General features: G+C 34.5%; 1 protein-coding gene across 8 annotated transcripts in view; it reads right to left on the bottom strand.

The window, feature by feature from the left end:
- The window catches only part of DYM (dymeclin), a 261,966-nt gene that overhangs the window by 219,470 nt on the left and 21,354 nt on the right, over positions 1 to 21,142 (bottom strand). For all 8 annotated transcript variants that reach the window (XM_039841985.1, XM_039841986.1, XM_039841987.1 and 5 more), the window contains one exon: positions 4,914 to 4,966. In XM_039841985.1, the coding sequence (XP_039697919.1) occupies positions 4,914 to 4,966 (53 nt within the window). The remainder of the gene's footprint in view (positions 1 to 4,913; positions 4,967 to 21,142) is intronic.

Raw genomic sequence — 21,142 nt, 5'->3', positions numbered from 1 at the left:
CCACTGAGACAGATACATGAGGTCAAGGACCTGGGTCAGTCTTTTTGCAGTCACGACCGTAGCTTATAGAAGGTGTTCAAATTATATTTAGTGGCTTAATGAGTAAGAAGAAAACAATAATTATGGTAACAACAAAATAAGGAAAGGTTATGCTGAAACCTCAACAGAAGAGCCAAACTAAAACTGTCAATATGATTTTAGTACACAAGTATCATCACTGTAAAATAGGAAAAGCAACTATTTATTTTTTAAAGAAAACGGAAAGACCCTGGGAAAAATCAGTATAATGAAAAGAGAGTAATCTGACATGTTAAAAAAAATGAGAAATTATTAAAAATAAACTAAAAATTCAATAACAAGTAAAATATGCTCTAGAACTTTGAAAGAGAACTGTAATGTATAAAACACTGAATCAAAGATATAAAAGAAGAACTACAAGAAAAAATGAAAAAAAAAGGACGAAAATCAGCATTATAGGTGACGCTAAGCTGGAGGGAGAAATTAATACAAGTAAAATAAAAGCCATAACTAAAGAAAACTTCAGAATTGAAAAAGACCTTAATAAATCAATAAAAAAGACCTCACCAAATTACAAGCAAAATCATAAGAAAAAAAGTGTAACAAGAAATATTTAATCATAATTGTTAAAGGGAAGAGCCTTGTGAACAAAGAAGGAAAAAGAAATTAAGGTCTCAGACTTCCTTTCAAGTTAATACTAGATGTCAGAAAAGAATTAACCAACTCCTACAGAGTTTTGAGGGAAATGACAGTAAAGAACTTCATGTACAGAGAAGCTGTCTGTCATTCTTGACTGACTCCCACACTGCACGAACTGCACAAACGGAAAAATAATCCAAGGAATCCAATGGAAACAGCAATGGAGAGCTAAAACAATATAAACACATTATCAGCTGTCTGGTGCTGGGGAGGCAGAATTTAAAGTTGAAGTTAATTCCTGCCAAATTGGAGGAACTTGGTTACTGTCTACGACTTTCCACTGACATCCCTGAAGGGCCATCCCTGAGAAGAATCACATCTCAAGGATAATAACTAGACCCTAGGACTAAGGAAAACCCAGAAATAATAATAAGAGACCTAGAAGGACAGGAAGAGAGAATGGGGCAGAAAAAATACCTGAAAAACTTGTGAGAAATAAATCCTCCCTATATTTCTCAGTGTTCCTGTAAAAAAGGCCTCACCTCCTGGGTTAGGGAAACATATATGCTATAAAGTGAGAGAATGTCTGCTTTCACTTCTAGAAACATTTCACATACCATAAGGATTAGAACTACAGCCATGTGTTTAAAACCTATCTCACTGAAAGCCAAGCATTACATCACAAGATAAGCACCTAAGCTGACTCCAAAGGTGCGGGAGAGACTAGATAGAGAATTATCTTCCTAAATATCTATATTTTAGGGAGGAATGAGGTCCCAGAACTTGGAACTTGGAAGCACCTCTAGGTCTAAAAAGCCAAGACAAGGAGGGAGGGAAGGTATCTGTCTCCTGAAGAGATTTGATTTGCATATGAAAGGAGTGGAATAAAGGGAAGAAGAGGGAGACAGCTAATTCCTTCTCCTTTACTAGCAGGAAAAAAACACCTCCCCCTATTCACATAAAACAACTGACCTGGCTCTCATAGCATTGTCCTGGCAAGTAAGAACTAAGAAAAAGAGGAACCAATGCACTTATTATTTACTATGAGGTATTTAATAAGAAATCTGTCTCTGATCCAGAAAACCTTGTGTGTACATTCAGGGGAAAAAGTAATAAAAATGAATATAAAAAGTCCAACAAAAATAATGGCCACAAACTTCCCAAAATTGATGAAAAACATTAATCCATGCATCCATGAATGTCAACAAACTCCAAGTAAAATAAAAAACAAAATAAAAAAAAATTAAGGTAAAGAGATAATCTTGAAGGCAGAAAGAATAAAAAGCACTCATCATTTACAAGGGAGCAACAATACAATTAAACCACAGACTTCTTATCTAAAAGAAAGGAGGGCAATGTAATCATACAAAGGAATAAAAGGAAAAAAATGTCAACCGATAATTCTATAACCAGAAAAATCTGTCCTTCAAAACTGAAGGCAACCAGGAGGGTGGTGGGCAACTTGACAGTACAGAAACTTGACAAACACAACCCTGGCCAAGTAATCAAGGTCAATATCATCAGTGACAGCTCATGTTAATAACATGTGTCTCTGATGTGATGTGTTGAGAACAGTATTTCACCTCTGTGGTCTTCCTCCTACAGACCCATAACCCCAGTGTGACTATGAGAAAAAACATCAAACTCAAATCGAGGGGTATTCTGAAAAATACCCTACGAGTACTCAAAATTCTAAAAATCATCAAAAGTAAGGAAAATCTGAGAAACAGTTGCAGACCAGAGGAAGCTAAGGAGGCATGACGACTTAATGCAATGTGGTATCTTGGATGAGATCCTGGGGGAAAAAAAAAAAAAAAAGACATTAGGAGAAAACTAGTGAAATCTGAATAAAGTGTTGAGTTTAATTGATAGTGATGTACCAGTGTTGATTCTTTACTTGCGACAAATGTACCATATTAAGATGTTAACAGGGGAAACTGATGAGAGTTATACAGGAACTTTCTATATAGCTTTGCAAGTTTAATGTAAATCTAAAGCTATTCTAAAATTAAATGTGGGGTTTAATAGGAGATAACATAAACTAAAGACAGGTAAAAAAAAAAAAGCCTCACAGGAATATGGGCCACAATGAAAATGTTAACAGAAGTATAACAGAGGTCCTAGAGGAGAGGAGAAACAGAATAGGATAGAAACAATGCATAAATCACTAACAGCTGAGAATTTTCCAAAACTAATAAAAGACACCAATCCACAGATTTAAAAACTTCTACAAACCTCACTCAAGCAGCCAAAAACACACAAAAACAGCCATTCCTCAGCACATCATTCTAAAATGCTAGAAACCCAAAGACAAAAACTTAAAAGCATCCTGAAAGAAAAAAAATCCCATTTTCAAAGGAAAACCAGTAAGATTGATAGCTTTCATCTCAACAAAACTGAGAGAATGGTGAAAAATAATATAATGATGTTTTTAAAGTCCGGAAAAGAAATTAACACCAACGTAGAATTGTACACCCAGTAAACGTATGCTCTGAAAGTGAATAAAAATTAAAACATTTTCAGACAATAAAAATGAATTGTTATATATCCACATTATCCTTAAAATTGATACACATTTATATTTATTGACAAGAAAAAAAATTCCTGCATACTGCTGAATGAAAACAACATACAAATAATACAACTTACATAAAATTGTGCATATAAAACAATATACAGAATACTCTGAAAAAATCTTATCACAAAAGATTAGCAGTAATTTCCTGTGCTCTTTGATATGGGAAGATTTTTATTTTAACTGTACCATTGCATTGTTGGAATTTTTGGCATCTATTTTTTTGTTCCCAAAAGTATTTTTAAATATACAATGATACATTTAAATATGTCAAGTGAAAAACACAGATTAAAATAATTGTGTATATACATGTAGATAATATGTAAATATATATCCAAAAAATAAACAATAGAAGGCAATACATAAAAATATTAACAATGGCTATGTCAGGACTGTGGAATTATGAGCAATTACTGCCTTTTTTACATTTTAGTATGCTTTCCGCTTTATATATAATGAGTAAATATTACTTCCAATTTAAAATGTTATTTTATACAAATCCAAAGTCACCTTAAAAGCCATCATCATCCTAACTGCACTGTCATTGTTATATCAAATCCTTTAATTTTCAGCACCAAACTGACATATAAGTTTTTGAAAGCCATCTCTATTTAACACAAAATTCTCTAATTTATGATGTAACTGCAAAATTCAAGATAACTACTACAACACCTTTTTCATTACCAACATAATATGTTTTTAAAAGCAAAAATATTTCATCAATGACTGTGGCAAACTAACTTATACAAGAGTTAGCCATATAGCTTACGTGGAGCTTATCCATATAGCTTGATTTAAAAATAAAATGTCATTATCATTTATGAAGCTCCTGTACACTTGGCATTTTACAGACATATTACCTTTACTTTTCAAAGTAATAATGCAATGTAAGTATAATTATCTACATTTTAAAAAGCATACACATTTCTTTCAAATTACCGCCAACTTGAAAGTAAATCATTTGAGACAAGACCCAAAAATAGTGACATCTGTTGATATAAATGGTGAATAATGAGGAAATGCTAAGCATTATACTGGACATTTCATGTTATCTGATTTTTCTTCACAAGAATCCTGAAATTTAGATGAGGAAATTAAGTCTCAGCTAATAAGTAGCAGAGCTGAAACGAAGGTCATAAAATGATTCCAGAGCCCATGAGCTTTACCATAACATCGATTTTTTATTATTAATTCGAGAAGCTTCCTGATCTATTTTCATATTAATGAGGAATAATTATTCTAGTTAACATAGCCAAAAACAGCAAATATAGTCAAATAGTTGACAAATCACAGGACAAAAGATCCTATATTTTACATGAACTGTCCTTGCAATCATAAAACTAACTTAATATTTTGTTTTTTTCTCTGTATTTCAAAATTCACAAAAAGAATAAGCTGAAAGAAAATCTATGGCTTAGCAGAGTCTATTACCACTATGCAAATTAACCACATATGTGTCTTACTGCTAATGACTGAATGGTACATTCTAGTGGCATCAAGGAGTACCATGAATAGAAGTATTTATTATTACTATTATTATCATCACCAAGAATAAATCACTTCATTAATTCAATTAATGTTACACTATCAAAATTAAAACAGAAAATTTCAAATAAATGCCCATACACATATACACATGCATACATACATATACACATACACAATCATTTTTCTCACTTACCTAAAGACCTGCAGACTGAAATAGTTGCCTCTTCCAAGAGCTTCAACTCAGTACTAAAGAGAAAAAAGCAAGTAATTAATTATAACACTAAATATGTACAGTCATCAGTAAAAGGAATATATAAAAATAGAGAAAAATAATTCAGAAGCAAATTATGGTATACATGATGAACAATCCACAAAATAAAATGAAACTTCTATTTTCAAAGTAATTAGGAAATTTACTCTAATTCTCAACATAAGATTCCTAAAAGAGAAGAGCGTGGGGCACCCTGCCTTTCAGGCATTGGGGCAGGGAGGAAGGGCGGAGTTGGGGGTATTTAGAAATTTCAATAAAGACACTCCAAAGTACAGAGACCCATATGCCCATTTGTAAGGGCAGTCCGGATCATGGTTTTATAGTTATTTAGAAAAATGCCATTATGTTTAGGAGACAGGGATTTTTGAAGTAGCCATAGAAGAGTTGCCCTCCTTCCCTTCTTTTCCTTTCCTCCCCTCCCTCTGCCCCTGCCACCTATCCATCCTAATGGGTGTGAAAGGATGGAATGGAAGAAATATAGATAAGCAAATTGAGGCTTCCAAGGAGTTTAAGTAATATTCCAGGAATCAAAGATATAGGACAAACAAGAACCAACTTTAGAGGCTGGTGACTGGGTTAAAAATCATGTGTTCTTTTCTGCCAATACACATGGCATAGCAAATTCTCCAAATGGGCAACTTCCACAGCTACTTTAAAAATCCCTATCCCCAGGGTTTACTGCTATTGCTGATGAAGCCCACTTTTAAAGAAGAAACTATCCATAAGCATTAAGGCTTCTGACAAGAAAATTTTAGAGAACGTGGAAGGACACTAACTGCTTTAGTTCTCTCTGGAACTACACTACCCAGTCTGGTAACCACTGGCCACATGTGGTGTGAAATGTGGCTAGCCCAAACTGAGATGTGCTAGAATATAAAATACATGCCAGATTTCAAAGATTTAAAAAGAATGAAAAATACTTCATTATGAACCCTTATTATAATCATGAAATTATAATATTTGGGAATATTGGTTTAAAAGAAATATTAAAAGTAATTTCACCTGTTTCATTTTACTTTTTTAATGTGGCCACTATAAAACTTTGTATTACATGTATGTTTCACTTTATGTATCTGTTAGGGCTGCTCTAGAACCTGTCTCCAAGAAACTGAAGACAGTATCATGTATAAGAAGCATTATACATACATACAAACTAACTAAGACCCACTAATCATTTTAGTGGATATGCCATTAACTTACGAATCTCAAATTATATTCATATTAAAAGAGATAAATATGGTTTCAAAATTAAGTCTTTAAGCTTCACCTAAAATTAAAATTTTTTAGCCAAAGTAACCTAGAAATGATCCTACAGTAAAGTGTTTACAGGTATCTAGTTGTTATCACCATATTAGATATTTTTAGTGTCTGCCAGCCTCGCAATGTCTCTCCCGACCCTTTCTTCTATCTTCCCACCTTCCCCTCAGGGGTGAGCAGAGGCACACAGGCTTGCTCAACATGGCTCCACTCCCTGGCCACAGCTACTGGATCAGAGATGGACATCTAATGTAAGCCACACCAGAGTCTTGGGGAATTTAGAATTGTGATGGAAAAAACAGGTTTTCCTATGACTGGAACTTGGCTGTAAAGCTGAGGGGTTATAGGAAGCCATCTTCCACCCACTGAGAAGCAGAGAAAGCTGGTTGGTAAGAAAGATGAATAAAAGCTTTGCAGAGAGAGGCAGCGATAAACAGAAAGGGCACTCAGGATTCCTGTCGGACTTCCAATCCTTGGGACCAGTTCTTCCTGAAGTTCTAGCTGTGTTCTGATCTTCGATTCTGAGATACCCCCGTCTTTTCATCACATAAGTCCTTCTTTCTGGCATATACTAAATCAAATTGATTTCTGTTAATAACCAAAAGACTTCTAATTAATACATCACTGCGGTCAGATTTAATAATATACATTAGTAGTTGGCAAGAAAGGGAACTATGAATTACTCAGTTTATTGGTTACTCAGGCAAAAAAAAAAGCATAAAATGCAAAAGATTGTAAAGAGCTTTATGAGGTTAATAACTAAACCACATGCATAAAATCTGTTTCACTGGTGCTTCTACTTTCTTCAGTCAATAACGCTCTCTTAAAACTGGTTGGGACCAAGAGCTTCAATTATATACACGTGGCTATAACCTTCGAAAGCTCCTGAATTTGTTTAACAAATACTGCCTGGGTGCCCAGGACATGCTGGGCTATGTGAAGGATGCTGCCTCTGTCTCCAGACCATCTGGAGGAATGGAGAAGCAGACTACTCAGTGCAGGGGAAGTACGAAGATCAAACCCAGACCTGTGCATGAGCTCACAGGAGGTACATCCAATCTACCCTAGGAAGAGTCAAGGAAGGCATCTTGGAGGAAGTAACTGTCTGTCCTGAAGGAACAAGAGAAATCAGTCAAGCAGACAAAAGGGGAAGGCTTTACAGACACAAGGAATAGTGTATGCATAGGCATGGCAGTCACAGAGAGCCCGGCACTTTCTGAGAACAGAGGTTAATCAACAATGGGGAATGGCAAACTACAAGCCTGGAGAAATATACTAAAAGGCTGGAGTATGGAGTTCAGTTTCTCACCTTGTTCTCAACAGAAAAGTACTAGGGATTCCCGAAACAAAAATCGAAACAGAGTTCTGATTTATTTTTAATACAATATTAGTCTTAAAAAAAAAAAGATTAACTTTTTTAATGTTAATATTAGTTGCATGTATTAGTGAGGTTGGTTTGGACATCACCTCTTCCAGGGAACCTTCTCTAATCACCTGAGATTAGGTAAGATGCCTAGTCTCTGCCCCAAAAGCCCCAGTCATAAAACTGAGCACACACTAGAAAGATCACCCAATTATTTGTCTCTGCCCCGTCCCCGATTGTGAGCTCCTTGTCCATCACAGGATTCTCAGCATGGTACAAAGCAGATACTTAAAAAGTGCACTGAATGAATGAATGCCTTTGTCAGACACTTCATTACCTGTGGACAGAATTCATTACTTCCCCTTGTTCAAGAAACACTTCATTCTCTCCAGCCCTCAAGGCAATCTCTTACCCCAAGTTTAAAATATTTTTATTAAAATATTTTTAAAACACATGTGTTTCCAAATGAAAAATAATATATCTTTTTGAAGCAGTCTGATTTGTCATTCAAGGATGAAGAGAGACCAGGAAAAGTTGGGAATTGTCCCAACTTTCTTAGAAATCTCCCTCTTGTGGTAAGCCAGCCACCACCTGCCATTCTGTGATTAGGCCCATCAGGCCTGGGTCCCCTATACATGGCCAGGAACTGAGACAGCACTACTGCCACTGCCCCCTTAACAATCACCATTTTGGGTGAGAAGAACGTGGGGTGCCCAGAGTATAAACTCCGTGAGAACAGGGAAAACATCTCATTTACCCATGCATCCCCCACCAAACACTTGGTAATTACCTATCACACAAAGGATTCGCAGAGCCGTTTGTCGCAGGGTCCCTGCAATTTCTGCACTCTGAAGCATTATTTCAACAAAAAAATCAGCCAGGCACACCCAATGCCACAAGCAACATACCGATTGTTATAACAGAATTCCTTTCCTCCCACCCCTCCATCCTCCAATTTTTCTAAACTTCTTGGAACGTTTTAAGGATCTTCTTTCCCATTTGTTTGATTCAGAGTTAAAATGAGGTGGCAAGCAATTGGGACGGTTGGTAACTTGCTGCATGTTACAGGCATCGATGCGCAGCACTGTTTTAGTTAAACAAATGAGCTCAGATGTTCTGGCAGCAGGCAACTAACAAATCATCATTTACAGTAAATAAAACTAAAATGGTACTGCAGAATATGCCAATGTTTCCAAGACAATTACAATTAGAAACCAAATGGTGTACTGAAGGCAGATCTGGGGCACTGGAAGCATGAAAATAGGGGGGTAAAAAGGCCGCAGTCAAATATTCATATGAATACAGATTAAATAAACTAATACCACTCAGAGTACTTCAAACTTACTGTAAGTAAACTCCACAATTCCAGGTCAATTTGAAAAATGTCAATAATGGGAGATTAGGGATAAATAATTAAAACTAGTAATCTCTTAACTAAGCTTTTGCTAAATGAACTAAATCTAGATAATGGTGTGGCTCTGTCTGAAATAATCCTTGGATGTGACAGCTTTATCAGGCTCCTCCTTCTTGGGGCTTGGCCACTATCATTCCAGCAGCAACATAAATACATAGAGTCACAGAACAAGAGCTTCAGTTTTGCTGGTGACACCCCAATGAATAAGGAGACCTACAGGACTGGAGAGCTATGTCCATGAATCACACACACATATACCACAAGAAAATCTGAAACTGGTCTGGGGATTTTCCCACAGTTTTAAGAATCTTCAAAGGGCTTCCCTGAAGGTAATTCAGCAAGGAAGGGATTATTAAAATTTTCACAACTATAGAGAAGTTTTTAAACATTACCACTGCCATTTCTGGGCTATATTTTAAGTCTGTTCCCTCCCTTACTTTGATTTCATGAAGAGAATCTCCCTAAGAAGAGATCTGTCATCAGTATCAACCTCAACTTTGCATGCTCCACACGCTTCTATAAGAGCTTTCTCGACAAAATTCCCCAATGAATACCAATAACACAGTTAAATTATTTCTCTAAGTTATATCTCAAATAATCAATATAAGCTATGCCCTCTCTGATGAGTGCACCAACAAACATCATGACAAAGTTAAGTAACGGGGAAGTGTAGGTAGCAGAGAAGACTGGCAAGGTAAAATAAAGCAAAAGAGTGAAGAACCTTAACATCATGTTAAGGAGTTTGGATTTTATCTTACATAAAACGGGAAGCCATTAAGCACAGAATCAAAAACACATTCTAATAAGCTTTTGCAGTAACAGCAAGGTGCCCCAGGTATACAATGGTTAAATGTCTGATCCCAGCTACAACCATCTTGAGATTTTTTAGCAAAAAAAAAAAAAAAAAAAAATGTTAACAGTAATAATGCCTCTACTGTACATGTGATAAAGTCTAACCATGTACCACAACAACCACTATAATTAACCACTGCTGCCAAGTGCTGGGGCAGCAAACTTGGAAAAATCACTAATGGTTACTAAAGCAGAACACAGTCAAGCATATAATCTTTATAAATTCTAGTTTAATTCCACTAAAGTTACATATCAAATTGGAACACAAGGAAAAAATAGGAAGAATATGGAGTGTCTCTGCGTCCACTGGACTCACGGGCTGGTCATTTTCAATACTTCTGCACCAGTGTACCACCTCTGGTTAAGACAGTTAACTTAACCATCATTGTCAATTAACAAACCCACGCATACTGGTTGCATGGATTCCCAGTAACGTGGCCTATACCGAAAGCAATGTAGACCCCAGGTATAATGGAAAGAATACAGATTTTTGAAGCCACATATTTAAATTCCAGCTTTCTTGTTTCCTTTTGGCATGACCTACACAAGTCACTTAATTTGGGAATCTCAGTTTCCTCTTCTGTAAAATTGAGGAAAGGATGCCACCACCTTATAGGATAGTTTTAAAGACTGTATGGTAATATACAGAAAGTACCCCGCATATAGCTCAATAAATATAAGTTCTCTAAGTCAACAACAACAATAAAGCAAAACTGTCAAATTTGCATACACCCATCCCTTGATTTACATGGTATTTTTTTCACATATTTTTTTACACGCGGTAAATATTCCCTCCCCGGTTACTTGGACTTTTTATATGTGGCTACCATTTACATGGTCTCATTTTACATGGTTCTTTCCTTTTCATTTCCATTACTGGTGATTACTCTTTCTAAAAAACAATAGCTTAACTCAGCAAGATACAAAGAACTAATACTTACTAACACACAATTACTAATGATCTTCCCATTTCTTGGATGGCAAGTAAAAAAGCATGGGTGACTACTGATGCTTTTTGGGATTGGTTTTACAAATGTTTTGCTGTAGGAGCTGAATTTATGAAGAAGAAAATGTAGGAGCTGAATTTATGAAGAAGAAAATGTCTTCCTTTTAAAATACTTTTACTTCTAGATAATGCGCCTAGTCATCCACACAATTTAGAACATCCAAAAACAAAAGTTGCATATTTGCCACCAAATACAACTTCTTTGATCCAATCTTTAGATCAAGGCATTATTTCCACCTTTAAGAAAAATTACACTAAATGGAGTTTTAACTATATTTTTAATAAGCTTGAAGATAATATATCACTTACAGTTACAGAAGCCTGGAATAAATACACAATTTTCAGTTGTATCAAGAATATTGCTAGCTTTGAGTGATATAAAGTCGTCAAGTTTAAATGCTTGCTGGAAAGCAATATGGCCAGAAACAGTTGTACCAGGTTCCAACAACTGAAGAAGTTTTAACTGGCATTATTAATTTATTAAATAAATTTCAGGAAGGAGGCTCTGACAATTTGAACGTAGATGATATTAATGAATTACTGGTTGATCATGAATTAATTCACTTAATATCTGAAGCCCATTCTGCTAATGAATATGGCAGTGACTTTGAAACAATTTCATTCACTGCAGAAAATATTTACAAAGGTTTTCAATTGGCCACAAAACTGGAAACTGCAATTCTAGATATTGATCCAAACATCCCATGAACCTTAAAATTTTGACAGATTTTTTAAAATGTTTCAGTGAATACTGAAGAATTTATGAAAACTTAGCAAAAGATGGGACTGGAAAAAGATCATTCAAAAACATAAACATAAATAACTAAACTGAAGTAGTATTTCCAAGTATTTCAATCGATGAAGATAGTGACTTTGTGCCAACTAAGAAGAGAAGGTTGATTGCTTTAGATTACAGTACAGAAACTGACAGAGAATAAAATTTATTTTGTTTTTTTTCTGAATTTTCATGAGCATTTTTTGTGAAAATATGTGAAATAAATATTTTTATGACTTATATTGGCCTATTTCTTTAGTATTTTTTTCATAGTGGTGGACTCTACGCAGTTTTCTTCAGCGTAAAAAAAAAAAGACATGTGGAACAAATAATCCACATAAATTGAGAGACGAGTGTTTATTTGTTCTTTAATACATCCATAGTACAAGTAATCTGGCAGTCTTCCCCTGCTCTCCCATGAAACAAAAGGGAAGTGTAAAACATAATTTAGTAATTTTTGGAGTACTTTTACACTTTGAAATAGTCTCAAATAGCTGTATCAAACAACTGTAAGTGATCTACTTTGATTTCATTTACATTAATGTTTTACTATAGAAGTATAACCCTAGTGGATTATAAAAAAAATTAATATTCCTTATTCACCCAGCAAAACTTCTCAGTATTAAGTAACTTTTAATTGGTGGCAGAACAAAAACTTAAATCTAGATAATTTTTCTTTTCTAAAAGGAAATGATTTTTATATTATATTATTATAAAAATGAACCATGCTAAAACCAACATGAGGTAACACTACACACCTATCAGAACTGCTAAAATAAAAAAAAGTGACAACATCAAATGCTGGCAAGGGTGCAGAGAAACTAGATCTCACATACATTACTGGTGGGAATGTAAAATTATATGGCCACTCTGGAAAAGAGTTTGGCAGTTTCATGTAAGACTAAACATACACTTACAACTCAGCAATTGCACTCTTGAGTATTTATCTCAAAGAAATAAAAACTTAATGTTCATACAGAAACCTGTACACAAATGTTCACAGCAGCTTTATTCATTACAGCCAAAAGCTGGAAACAATCCAAAATGTCCTTCAAGTGGGTACTATAGTACATACAGAACAGAGAAAACTACTCAGCAATAAAAAAGCATGAACTACTCATATATACAACAACTTGAATGGGTCTCAAGGACACTAGCTAAGTGAAAAGAGCCAATGTCAAAATGTTACATATTGTATTATTCCATCTATATAACTTTCTTTAAATAAAATTATAGAGATGGAAAACTGATTAGCAACTGCTAGGGTTAGAGATGAGAAGAGTGGAAGAACGGATATGGCTAAAAAGAAAAAGCACATGGGAGCCTTGCTGGGATGAAAGAGTTATAAGTATCTTGATTGTGGTGGTGGTTATGCAAGTCTATGCATGTGATAAAACGGTATAGAGTGTACACACACATACAAATGAGTGCATGTAGAACCACTCCTGAAATCACAATGACCTTTGTGGACTGTACCAACGCCAACTTCCTGGTCTTTATACTGAACTATAGTTATGCAAGATGTTACCACTGGGGGAAGCTGAGTGAAGGATGCAAGGGACCTCCCTGAACATTTTTTTGCAACCTCCTGTGACTATGATTATGTCAAAATAACAAGTTTAAAAAAACTGAATCATAAAAATAAAGCTATATAAGCTATACAGGAGTTTTATAAATATACATTATTTTAAATACACACATATACACAATTTTGCTTGAACAAGATTATGCTCTATGAGGAACTGGCTTTAACTAGTTATATGTGGGTCTTTTTCCATGTCTATAAACACATGATTATTTTTAATGACTGCATATTGTTCCAGTAAGCAGACTCACCATTTTTGTTTGCTTATTTATTTATCTAATCTCCTTACTGGTGGACATTTAGGTTGCTAGCAATTTTCTGCTATCATAAACTTTGCAATGGACATTTTCACATATATCTTTCTATATATATTTCCAAACTTGTCCAATTATCTCAACATAAACTCTAGAAGTGGAATTGCTAGGTCAATGAACACTTTTGTTCTGATGAATATTGCAAATTACATTCCAGAAAGACTTAACCAATTACCATTCCCACCAAAAGTACATAACTGTGGCTTATCGGCCAACAAATAATCCTAAATTTGCAAATTTATAAACTCAAATCCAAACCGAAATTTATTTACACCAAATCCAGTGATCTTATACTCAGATAAGCATGTGTTGACAGTAAGTAGGCAAAAGAATCTTTATGACAAATAGATTTTTTACCCTCTAAAATGGCCTATAGAGAGAAATTCATAAAGGGTATGACATCTAACTGGCAAATTATTAACATGCCACTATAAATTTAAAATAAATTCTTTCATACCACCTAAATTCTCTCATTGAATCAGCCAGTCATTTGTATTATATAATATGGGGGATGGGGCACATCAAAACTATTATACAGAGAGTTTCTAACTTCTTTGGATTTAAACTCTGTATCATCATCCTCTGTATGACAAATAACTCTGGACTTAACTTCAAGAATGGTACAGCAAAGAGGATAAAGCAATGTTCAGTTGAGATAGAAAAAAAAATTAACAAGTATTAACTAGTATTAATAATATTTTTTCATTATAAAAATAGATGATGACTATATCAACCACTCATGCAAAAAATATCTCCAACTGTCATCAGCTACAATTCACGAGATGACAGGCGAGAAGAGAAACAACCCTGGCCTTGATGGTTAGATCTGCTCTCCACCACAACCTCACAGAGACCTTGCCATTAGTTTGTGAATGAGAAAATAAAAGACTGGAGGCTGAGTGTTACAGCATGCATCCCTTCATTCATCAACACAGTACCACTGTGAGATGGTGAGCAGTTTTCCAAAACTGACAAATAAACAAGAAAGAACATTTGTTGGTAGGGAAAAAGAAGTTAATTTCACATGAAGCCTGTAGTTCAAGAATTCAAGGTTCCACAACCAAAATAAATATATAAAATAGGTCATCTAAGAAACTAAATACCTATTCCTGATTAACTGTGAAACATGAAAACATGTAAGAGTTATTTACAATATTTTAGCAGCTGGAGTAACAGGTCAGACAGGCTACAACAGCACTGGAATTAACTGAAGCAGCACACTTAGGCTGATAACTTAATTGATGACCCAATAATCTCATTCTTCATCTGTCCATACTTTGGATTTTTAAGTAACATAAGAGGTACCAAGAGACACTGCCAGGCCATGGTGTTGGCCCTCAGGAATTAAAGAAAGAAAAAAGAGATTGAATAATACATAATCTTAGAAAATAAGCTTACCAACTGGCTGTAGAACAACACTGCAACCTAAAAAGTCTTATCATATTTTCAAATATAGAAGTATTTGGGTTCCCACATAAGATCAAATTTTTTCAAACTGTTTACACTACAGAGAAAACTAATTTATTTTTTAAATTAAATATTGCAACAAGTACACTCTTATCAACATTTCATTAATTTGAACTCCACTGATTTAGAATTTGGGGTTGTTTGGCTAAAACTGAGTTGAAACTGACTTTTATGTTATATTTTAAAGAAAGTATTTCAACAAGGGAAGCGATCTGGGAAAAGTATTATTTAGCCTTCTACAAAAGAAATGTGCCTAAAGACTTTAGCATAGTAAGTGATCTGCAAATAAATTTGTCGATTAGATATAATTAGCAATTTTTATATACCACCTATATACTACTCAAAGTTCTTCATTTTGATTCTCATTTTTTTAAAAAATCCTGAAAAGTTGAGGAAACAGGAGTATACTCACTGTACAAGTGACAGAGAGAAGCTGAGAATATAAGAATAAACATATCTAACTTCTAATACTCTTTTGATATGAATGTTAATTTAGCTACTTTTTATTAAAGCAAACCCACATAATATCCATCTAACACAACAGCACTGACTACTTGGAATTTCTATATACACCTAGAAGAAGTTGTGTCATATGTGTATTTCCATTATAAAATTTACATCTATGTTCTGATTAAAATCATGTAAAATTTAAGCAAATGATAAAAAACTGGAAGAAAACAAAAATTTTAAGTCTAATACGGAAAGCAGTAGGACAATAGATGATTTTGTTGTAACTGCTATGAAATCATAAACTATAGTTTGGTCAGGAAGCTAAACTTTTAAATTATATATTCCCTAATTTATAGCCTTCAGTAATTTAGACTGGTTTTATTTTACTTGCAAGCACACCAATCTCATATGTGAATCTCAATAATGAAAGATGATAGACTCAGTTCAAATCTATTAATGAAGAGCAGATGGGCAGAAAGCTCTTGGGGGTGAAATTACACATAGGTTTCTGAACACATAGGTTTCTGATCAAAGTGACTATAATTATGAGATTCATAAAATAAACACTGAAAATGCTTAAGTCCCTTTTGCTAAAAATTCTGCCATAAAATGATTTCGAAATTGATATTTTATATTAATAATGTCATTTTCAGCCCACAACATACATACTGTGACAAATCATACAGGATTTTGTCAGTTTAAAACACAACCTGAGTAAATCAACAATCATGCAGAAAAGTGTGGAAGTGCTTCTGAAGACTTTTTTCTTCTTACCTTAGCAGAGAGAATTAGAGAAATCATTCACAAAACTAACCATAATCAACCCATTCAGTGGTTAAACTGTGAGAATGTTAATGTTTTAAAAGGATCTATTCATAGGAAAAAGTAAAAGGATAAAAACTGCACATAAATTTATTATAGCAATTTTTAATGCACCAAGCAGAACCAAAAAGGTATTTATATTCATGTGCTTCATAGACAATCCTATATACTGTCATTCAACTGCCAAAATGAAAGGAACTATAACTATTAAAGTGTCAAAATTTCAGCAACTACCATGCAAAATAATATTGCATTTATTTTCTCAAGAAAGTAACAGAAAAAATGACTTCAAAATTCAGATTACAGCCAACACAGCAAGAAAAGAAAAGAAGGGTGCACTTCGAGTAAAACTTATTTGCCCCCTTATTCAAATGTTTTAAACAATGCTAGTTATATTTTCCCCCATTTAAACTTTTAGTTTAAGGAAGAGATCAATCCTGGACAAGCTCAAGCATCTTCTAAAATAATTCTGCATAGAAAGGTAAAAATGAAAGAACAGGAAATAAAGGTTTTGACTCAAGATACAGAAACTGAATTTCTTTTGGTCTCTCGGTTTGAGAAAATAAGATGCCAGAAAAGTCTCAAATATTGTAAATGGCCTAGTACACTACTTTGGTCACCGTTCAAGTAAACCCATGATGAAAGAATTAGAAGAGGGTTTAGAAGACGGTGTGGTAGTTATCCCAGGCCTTCCTCAACGATGGCAGATGGTTTCAACTTGAAAAGTTCTAATGAAGTTGCACGTAAGATATGCCAAAAAGAATAAAAATATAGAAGCAGAGACAGGAATTAAAAATTCAAGGAAAAAAATGATTTTATAATCACTTAATTGTTTCTGTCAGTTAAAAACTTGTGACTTAATTCAATAAAAGTCTCTTTTCCTGTTTCTCTACTGAGGAAACAGATCCAGAAACTCTGAGAAAGGGTCATACAGGCAGCTCCCCTTAAACAGAGAGAGGACACACAATACTCAAGGCGAGGTTAAAATACTGGTCAGATTAACCATCAACTTGCGTGTATTAATCATAAATAATGTAATTATTACATTTACATCATAAATAATGGCACTGAAACATAAAGTACGTATTATGACCTAATGCTATGAAAGTGCTTGAAAATATGAATTGTATAATCAATCTGGTGGTTCTCTTCTCAGAGTATCATATAATTTGATGTTGTATCTCTTTAACCATTATTTGAAGCTCAGTCTGTGATTATGCTTCCAAATGGAGATTATGTAGCATGATGGCCAACAGAATTTGTCTGTGGAGGTACATAAACCTGGTTTAAACCTGGTCCGCACCAGCTACTAGCTCTGTGACCTTGGACAACCTCTCTGGGTCTCGGTTTTCTCTCATACAGGAACAATAACAATACCTGCCTCATAGACTGGATATGAGAACTAAATGAGGAAATGCACCTCAGGCAATAAGCCCAGCTCTTGGCACTCGGTAAGTGCTCAACTAATAACTGCTAAATTAACAATGTTTACAGTAGCTGAGCCTCTTAGCTAAATGTACATATTTTTCATAATATAAGAGAGACCCCTAAAAGAAAAATCAGAGTGGTAATTGGAATCTCACGATCCTGAAGAGAAATGGAAGACATTTAAAAGAATTTTTTAGAAAGTACAACACATTGAAGTTTAAAAAACATAGTTATGTGATATACACATACAATAGGTATTATTCAGCCTAAAAAAAATAAAGGAAATTTTCAAAAGCTACAACATAGAGAAACCTTTAAAATATTACAGTAAGTGAAATTAGACAAACATGAAATGACAAATATTATATGATTCTACTTATTCATACAGATACCTAGAATAGGCAAATTCACAGAGACAGAAAATAATACAGAGACTGTTACTGGAGGTGGAGGGAGGGGAGAATGGGGAGTTACTACTTAATGGGTACAGAGTTTCTGCATGAAATGTGATGTCAGTACAACATTGGGAATGTACTTAATGCCACTGATCAGACACCTAAAATGGTAAATTTTATGTTATGTAAATTTTACCGCAATAAAACAAACTGTGAGTAAAATCTCTCCATATTGCAGGAAAGTTAGTAAATCATAGCAGACTACATTCGGTTCCCAAATATCAACATTAAAACATGCTCGTTTCTGGAATACCATGCAACATAAGAAATCTTTAGCATGGCCAAAAGTCCCTATGTAATGTGTCTGCCTGCTCACTGTTCTGCCACATTAGACTTTTGCCATTTCTCCAACGTGCAGAACTTATTCCTGCTTTACGTCCTTTATACCTGCTGTTCCCTCTACCTGGAATGCTCTTTCCCCAGAGTTCACATGGCTCACTCCCTGATTTCACTAAAGTCTCTGCTTAAATGCTGTTTCCCCGGGGACTCTCTATCTAAAGAAATCTGCTTATATTTGCTCCTTTTCTGTCCCTCTCCATGACCTTATTCTGTTTTTTTTTTCTTCATTGCATTTGGCATTTCCTGAAATGACTTATTTTTTTACTTGTTTATTGCCTAACTATTCCACTAGCATATAAGCTTCATGAGGGCAGCGACCTGGGCCCTCATGTTCACTGCAAGATTTCCAGCCCTTAAAAATAGTGCCTGGCAAATAGGAGGCATTCAATGAATTCACAGTTCCAAAAAATGAAATATAGTATAAATCATTATTTTTTTATAAAGTTACGTAACAGTAATACAGTATAATCCCATATTTGTGAGGGAAAAAGAGACAGATATTAATGCACATATTGATCTACACGCATGCGCATTTAAAAAAAAGGTAAGGAAGAATATATATGAAAATATCAGTGGCAGTTATCTCTATGTGATGAGAGTATATGACTATTTTCCTTTTGTTTCTGTATTTTCTAATTTCTCTACAAATGAAAGACCTGTGTGATATTTTTAAAAAGATTATTTTTCCAGCAAAGCAATTATTAAGCACTCACTCTGTTTCATGTAATTAGGGATATGTTATAAAGACTGGGCTACAAAGGAGTTCATCAGAGTTTGATATATAATCATGAAAAATAAGAAACAACCAAAATGTTCAACATTAGTTAAATAAATTATGGACATCCACAAAATAGAATATTCTACAACCATTTAAAATTATGTTGTAGGAAATGACATGAGGAAAATGTGAGTTAAAGAAACATTGTGTAGAATAAGATGCAAACATTTTTAAATGAGAGGACTGAAAGGATACACACCAAAATGTTAACAATGTTTACTTCTGATTGTTACTTTTATCTTTTGCCTTTTCTGTATTTAAGGTACTAAAAATGAACATGCATTACTCTGGTACTCATAAAAATGAGCTTAAGTGACTGTGTAATTGTGCCAAAAGCTGCCTTCTTGCCTTATTTGAGCACCATCTAGTGCTCAGTATACATAACACAATTTTCATAATGCATTAACATTTCTAAAAAGTAGCCTTTATAAAAAGGATATTGTGTAAGCACAATGACAAATTATTGCTATACTCAGTGTCTGGCCTAATTTTTAAAACAGTTTAACAATTAATCCAAAAGTCATAGGATTTTATAAGGATAAAAGCAATCATCAGAAAATTGGTTACATTTCTGCTGTTTATTTTCATCCCTCAAATATTTTAGACTAACTCTCAAGATAGAGCCCTTGCTCTTTCTTAAGTTAAATGGTTATTTACTCCTTGAAAGAAGAGGGAAGTCAGACACTTACACATGCCTTATGGTGTTTTATTCTCCCCCCAAACCTACATGGTAGGTATTCTGATTTCCATTATACAGAAGCACACAAAAGCTCAGTGAGATGAAGCAGCTTGCCTAAGCTCACAAAGCTAGTAAGTGGTGGAGCTGAAATGCAAGACAAAGTTGGTCCAAAATCTATCCTCCCCCTATCATGCTTCACTGCCCCCATTCTTTAGACTTCACCCCAAAGCACTGCACCTTTCAGCAAAAATGATTCTCATTCTTAATAAGTATAAATTGCCACTATATGCTCAGCACTGCTCTTAGTACTCTAAGCTCATTAAGTATTAATGCTCAAATCAAATATCAACTTAAAGGAACTTTCAAAGTATATTATCTTATATAATGTTCTGTTAGCTGGGCACATCAGTTTTATAAGGATACAGGACTTCCCGTTTCCTACATAGGCACAGAAGTTCGTTCAGACTTTCATCACATAGTGGTTACTTAACTGCAGCCACCTCACGTTTGGTTTTCCTGCCCTTGTTTCGCTTCTTTCCTGTTCTTTCTAATCTATCATCCACCCTACTTAAAAAGTCATCTCTCTAAAACAATACTTTCTCCAAATCCACTCAACGAGAACCTACAAAGGATCACAACTCTAATCCTCAGCTTCCTAACAGGTGTGCCAAAAACCCTTTAGAACCTCCACGCCACTAGACCTGAGCAGCCTTACCAGTTTACTCTGAAACACCCCAAAATTACATTGGGAATCACTTACTTTGTGCTCCCTAAAACCTGTACCCAATCTATTACACTTGTTTCTCATATCCTTTCAACATAAACTGGAAGAATTAATGGAAGTCATTTGGTCATACTTTACTCACAACACAAAAATCACTTCTACCCATATGCACAAGGTTATTCACTGCTGCACTGTATGGATTAACAAAACACTGAAAGCAATGCAAATGGTAAAAGCACATTGCTATATTAATTTTGATATATTCAGCAGTAATATGCTATGATCCATCAATAAAAAGAATGAGAAAGCTAATATAGAGACGGCTCCCCAAGACATAATGAATTAAAAAAAAAAGCCCAAAGTACAGAAATGTGTATGTGTTATTATTATTTGTCTAAAAGGAGGAGGATATATGTACATATTTGTTTATATAAGCATGTGCT

Source organism: Pteropus medius, unplaced genomic scaffold, assembly GCF_902729225.1.
Source record: "Pteropus medius unplaced genomic scaffold, Ma_sr-lr_union100, whole genome shotgun sequence".
Classification (NCBI taxonomy): domain Eukaryota; kingdom Metazoa; phylum Chordata; class Mammalia; order Chiroptera; family Pteropodidae; genus Pteropus; species Pteropus medius.
The sequence above is the reverse complement of the archived record's forward strand: the minus strand, read 5'-3'. Positions and strand labels throughout refer to the sequence as shown.